We start from the raw sequence: 6,488 nt of genomic DNA on the forward strand, positions 1-6,488 counted from the left end.
GTAAGTTTTTGTTGGGCAGAGGCCAAAAAAGAGTCAAATTCATAAATTAGTGGCTAAGGAATTGTTGGGCGGAGATCAGTAAAGGGTCAAGTCTAACACCATGCCTCCTGAAAATGTGATGGTGGTCTATAAGAAAATAAAGTTACGCCTTCGCTAGTAGCTATAGTTTGTGGCGTAGCGGTAAACGCTTGATCCAAACAAGGGATATCAGAGTCATGACGGTCTATAAAGTTGCGCCTTCGTTATAAGAAGTCCCTTGAAGTAGTGGTAAGCGTTTAGGGTGAGTCCATTGACACATTGTTGACACAGGTATATGGCTACTTCACTTTCTTCATTACCACACAAATATTGGTTTTATCCATTCCAAACAGGCATATTAATAAATTAAGCCACCTAATTACGAAAAACTTAAACCTTTGGTTGCTCGTGTATTACACCATTAATAACTTTTATTATTAATCATTTAATTGTACTATATTTTAAAGTGGGATCAAATTAAACAAATTATGATACGAAGTTCGAATTGAACAAAAAAAATTAATATATAGACTATACACTTTGCCATTAACTAGTACTCCGTATAAAATTGCATCCCTATTAAAAACTCTATTTAAACAAAAAATTTTACTCACATTTACTGAAATACTCAATTAAGACCAATTAATTAAGCAGACTGAACAATCATTGTTCAATTTCTCTAATTTTCTAGCATATAATGAATCACAAACAACATCATAAAGATTTTACAAAATAATTTATGAAGACTCACGGTTTGGGATTGGTGGATTCGAGCAGTGTTCTAATTTGATCCTCAACTTTCTTTCGTATGGAATCATCTGGGAGACGGGAAACCACCTCGGCTGCAAAGGAAAAAACCAGAGCTTTTCTTGCAGTTTTTATGTCAATACCCCGTGCCTGTAAGTAAAAGAGCTGGTCCTCTTCCAAGTCGCTGATTGCAGCTCCATGGGAGCACTTAACATCATCAGCAATAATTTGCAGGTTAGGCTTCACGTTCACACTTGCTCGGGGCTCCAAGAGGAGGCTCCGTGTAAGTTGCCCTGCGTTCGTTTGTTGTGCGTTTCTGCATATATAATCAAATTAGTGTTTCTATAATGTAAGAATCTTAATAGTACCCAAAAACCCCATACAAAAGAAACACTTGCAAAAAACTGAGGGAAGCATAATACCTGTTCACCTGAACATTCCCATCAAAAACAGCCTGCCCTGATGAATGAGCCACAATGCACTTGTGTAGTTGCTGAGAATATCCCCGTGGATGGTCCAACACTAATTTACTGTGTAGATCTTGTGTTTGATCAGTGACAGACAAATGAAAAGTAGATAATTCAGTGACGGTGTCGGGGCCTGCTTGCTGTATATGAATATTATGCCTGCTCAATTTTCCACCAGTGCTGATCTCTATGAGCTTGTAGATACTACTAGATTCCTGCAAATAAAACTTCAGTTAATTTGTGTGGAAGTCAAAACAATACACAAATAGAGGAAAGAGTGTTGAATGTAAGGAGTATCATTTAATCTTGACATAACTGAAATTTTATAGATCAAATTGTAAGTGGCAAATAAAACAAGACACATAATTATTACTGAAAAATGAACAAAAAGAAAAGTTGAAGCAAGGGTCTATTTACTTTCATATTTCCTTAACATTTGACAAAATTTTATAACTGCCTTTGCTCCCTCAAATACAATACCAGTAAAAAAACATACCAAGCAAAACATGAATCCACCCCAGTAGATAACTCCCCTACAAGGAGAATCTGTTTCATAATTCAACTTAAAGCTATTTTGCACCAAAAAGAAAGATAGTATTTACAACTTAATAGGTTTCCATATAATTCCGAGGACCAATAATGCATCAATAACCTGCCTCCATGAAACAATAAAAAAACCATGGCAATTATACAAACCTTTAACTTCAGGAATTCCAGTAATTAAGAGAATAACAAAGATATTGTCATCCAACTGCAGCCCAAAAAAGAGTAACATTTTTACAATAGTCTAACAGAAACAAGCACAAAACGTGATCATCATGAACTGGCTCTACAAAGCTTACCTGTTGAACCCAAGTCCACTTAATATGTGCAGCATTCAAGGATTGGTTTTGAATGTAAGAATGAGTAACTTTTCCCCCTTCACCAATCACCACTTCCACAACTGAATTAGTCCAATAACACTTCTCACCATCTCCACCTACATATTCCTCAACAATACCTACCTCCCCTCCCTTCTCCACCATCACCAACACTCTTGGGTTTGAAATTGGCAAGGTTTTTGATTCTCTATCACTCCCTTCCACTGCAAAGTGCTTCAAATGCAATGTGGTCTCAACTCTACACCCTTCAGGCACATAGATAAGAACCACATCAGGAGTGCCCACACCATTCAGTGCCCAAAACAAATCCCCTTGAAAACTAGACATATGTACAGAAACTCTTTTCAATATATCCTGAGATTTGAGGTCTGACAGGCCACCCACAAACACCCCACTGGGCAACAGCTGAGATGATTGACTTGAATGGTTCACAATGTAGCCATCAACAATTGACAAAATGGGCAAATCGGTATCACCAGAAACAGCCAAAGAGCTCAACAATTGAAGGTTTGGGGATTGAATGGGTAGGATTTGAGAGCTCTTCAGGAAAGACGTGTCAGTGAACCTAAAGGGCTCATCTTTCCTAGATGGCCAAGGGGTTGAGAGTAGTATCTCTGAGGAGCTGTCTTTGAGCTTCTGCAAAAGAGGTGGGGTAGGTGAGGAGGTGGAAGTCAGTGAGTCTTCTAGGGTTTCAGCTATTTGTAGAACATGAGGGTCTGAGATGGCTGCAATAGGGGTGAAATTGGGTTTACCAAAAATCCCAATTTTGGCTCTTCTGGGTTGGGTTATTAGTCTGGGAACTGTGAGCTTATAGAGAGGAGGGGAAAGAGATACAAAGGTTGAAGCTAATGTGTTTCTGTGCAGGGTTGGAGTCAAAGTGGAAAGCTCCATGGATTGGTTGCCTCCGAGGGAGGAGCTAACAAAGAGGGGATGACTTGTGAATTGTAATCTACTAATCTCCAGTGATCTAGCTGCAAGAAAAACTATTTGTTTTGAGTAAGAAATCAAGAAAAAGGGTTTTCTACAAAACGAACTAGGAATTCAGATCAACCAAGTGAATAGACTAATAGAGATCAATGCATAAAAACGTACACATGTGAAGTTGTGAACATCCAAAAGGATATATGCCTATCTGAGGGAACTTAAAAATATAGTCCGCATAGGGTCAGATTCAGGTCTGACCCACTAAGAACTTTGGGCACCTAAGCTTTTAGCAATTCCAGCTGCTAGTGGCTTTTCAAGTTAGGAATGGCAATGGGGCAGGGCAGGACCCTGAATACACCCCTCCCCGTCATTGATTCAAACATATGAAATATGAAGCATCAAAACTAAAAATTGCTCACAGGAATTATAGTAAACATGCATATGGAGAGTATTCGAAATAGTATACTCTCTTTCTCAAATCTGAAGCATAATTTGATTAATTTCATCAAAGCCCGCAAATAAGAAAATTAATGGCCATCCACTCTCATTTCTGCATTTTCAATCTTACATATCATTTTTAGCATTAGCAAACAAGAAGTAAATCCATAAACTCTTAAGAAAATTTAAATAGTGACAATCCTCTAATAGCAGAAATCTCAACATGAAAAAGGAGATATGTTTAATTGCAAATTTAGCCTACATTCGTTTACATCCTAGAAATCAGATAACCTCATCTCCCTGCACTAGATTTCACTGCATTACCTGCCCCAAATCTAATAATCATATATACTAATATACACTGGAAGAAAATATCACAGGTGGTTAATTAAATTAAATTAGAGGTAAGAAAATAAATTACCTGGTGGAGGCTGGTGGAGTGGTGGTTCAGTAGTTCACTGCCGGAGTTCCGGATTACTGGAGGGCTACGTCGCAGGGACGGGTTGCCGGAGACCGGAGGGCTGCGTCGCTGGCTCGCTGCGAGTGGGCCGCGTAACTGGGGTAAACTGGGTTGCTCTCGTCTCTGCTCCGGCGGCTCCGCCTGCCTACTCGCCTGCTCGGAGAGTCGGAGTGTTGTCGCTGGGTAGAAGAGACGAAGAGTGAATGAGTGATTAGGATTTACGCAATCGGCAAATTATGCTCTGCATCGTATGCACCATACTATACGAATGCAAAAACGACGTCGTTTTATTAAAAACGAGCGTCTCCCCTTGAAAAAAAAAAAATTTAGGTTTGATTCCCAGCAACAAAAGAGAACAAGCACAAGAGCTTTACACGAAATTTTGTTTTCAAGCTTCAAAATCCTTCTGCTTCTACTCCTTTCTTAAGTCTAATTGTGTTCAAGGCTTTGTTTTAGTTCGCTGGGTTCGTTTGTTTAGGTGCTCAAACGTCGAACCGTAGCGCGTTTTATCCTGGGAAACTTAGGCCACGACGCTCCTAACACTCTTGGGGAGGTGACAAATAAGATTTTAAGGAAAGAGTGGTCTTTTGACTCACGCTAAAAAACCCTATACCCATACACGAGCCATCATTTCCTTCTTTCGATTTCGGATTATGCTTCTAAGTAAGAATCCTCTCTTTTTGACATAGTTTTGTTGGGATTATAATCTGTGGATTATAAGTTCCATTTGGTTGATATGTATATATCTTTTCCGTAGATATTCATGCATATAACCATGGTGATCTGATATATATATATATATATATATATATATATATATATATATATATATATATATATCGGATCGGATATATATATCAAATAATATTTTATATACTTTCGTGTGTGTATATATAAATATTATTTTACGATATTAAATCGATTTTGGTTCATTATTACCAACAGTTTTTAGGTGTACCAATCAGGGTAATTTTGTATATGGTTTTGATTTGATCACTGACAATGATGACAAAAGCATGTACTTAGAATACAAGTCCAATTCATCAGATTTAATAATGTTCAAAGTTGATTGGAATGGAAAAGAAGAGCAACAAAGGTGGGATGAAAGCAGGAAGCAATGGAGCAACAAAGGAGGACTCCATTGCAGTGCCATGGTTGTATTACTAATATATATGATTGGTTGTATATTTGAATAGGGATCTTTATGATAAATTTGAATTGGCATCAAAGACCACATATGACTTCTTAGGTCTATATTGTATTCAACCAAAATTGAATACTATAAATGAATGGATAAGGTATATAAACGTAACCATGCAATATGGACAGAAACAATGCTATTTAGCCTCATATGTTTTAAAGTAAGTTTTAATTGTTTCAAATAAAATAACTTATATATAATATACTTCTATTATATATTATATTTACTTACAACTAATCAATTATTTATTTGTAGTGAGCATTGGATGTTGATGGCAATTTGTCCTCAAGCAAATGAAATCTATTGGTTTGATTCCATTGGAGACGAACCACGTGATGACATTAAAGACATAGTTGAAACGTATGTGAACTTATAAGTATTAATAGTTATTATTAATAAAGTACGATGTCATAAAGTATTTATGTATACTTATCTCTTATGATTTTAGGTGTGTGAAATCAACAAGTTAGTTGAATGGAAAGAAATCAACTCGTCCACCAAATTGGATTAAAGTTTTGGTAAGTATTTTATACATTTGTAAAACTACATATATTTTATTGTTTTTATTAAATAAAGTTTTAAAGGTAATTTAATTCAAATGTAGTGTGTCCAACAAGTTAGAAGTACGGAATGTGGATATTATGTGATGAAATACATGCTTGAAATTCTTTCCAAAGAAGCATGCGGAGGAATGAATAAGACAAGTAATTTAATAAAATACCTTTCTCATTCTAATTTTAAAAATGCTAGCTTACTAATTATTTATTAATTATCAATTTTGTAGATCGTTGAGAGAGTTGGTGGATCGAGCTACAATCAACAAGAGATTGATCAAGTTAGAGACGTATGGGTCGAGTTCTTAATTGATGTATGGTTAAATATGTGAAGTAATATAATTGATCTTAGCTTGATAATTTTAAATTGTATTATTAATTAGTATCAAATTGTGAAATTTATTAATTTTATTAATTGTGAGAATATAAATATTAGATTCTACGTGTTTTGTTGTGGTTGTGATTTGTGAACTCGTGATGCGATATTTGAGCAGGTTTGGATGTGGTTGTGAGTAATTTGAGCAAATTTTGGGTATAAATTGATAAAAATAAATATCATATTAAAAAAAAAAACATATAACGTCGGCTATTACCAAATAGTTGACGTTGTATGTATATTAAAAAAAATTAAATACATTACAACGTCGGTTATTGCGATATAACCGACGTTGTAATGTATTTAATTTTTTTGCCTATTTGGTAATAGCCGACGTTGTATGTTTTAATAATTAAAAAAATATGTATATATACGAAGTTGACTATTTATTTAGCCGACGTCCTATGATTTATATACAACGT

At 35.7% G+C, this 6,488-nt stretch overlaps 1 protein-coding gene across 2 annotated transcripts; it reads right to left on the minus strand.

Moving 5' to 3' along the window:
* Window positions 1-609: 609 nt before the first annotated feature.
* Window positions 610-4,166, minus strand: LOC109177437 (protein ABCI7, chloroplastic-like). 2 transcript variants are annotated; one of them, XM_019326820.1, is made up of 4 exons: window positions 3,897-4,166; window positions 2,075-3,084; window positions 1,188-1,447; window positions 610-1,081 (listed from the first exon to the last, which is right to left on the minus strand). In XM_019326820.1, exons 2-4 carry the CDS (start codon window positions 3,002-3,004, stop codon window positions 766-768), a joined length of 1,506 nt encoding a protein of 501 aa, XP_019182365.1. In that variant the 5' UTR covers window positions 3,005-3,084; window positions 3,897-4,166; the 3' UTR covers window positions 610-765. The 2 variants fall into 2 exon arrangements, with proteins under 2 accessions (XP_019182365.1, XP_019182366.1); XM_019326821.1 differs by lacking the exon at window positions 3,897-4,166 and adding an exon at window positions 3,316-3,371.
* Between the last annotated feature and the right edge of the window lie 2,322 nt (window positions 4,167-6,488).

Source organism: Ipomoea nil, unplaced genomic scaffold, assembly GCF_001879475.1.
Source record: "Ipomoea nil cultivar Tokyo-kokei standard unplaced genomic scaffold, Asagao_1.1 scaffold0804, whole genome shotgun sequence".
Lineage (NCBI taxonomy): Eukaryota > Viridiplantae > Streptophyta > Magnoliopsida > Solanales > Convolvulaceae > Ipomoea > Ipomoea nil.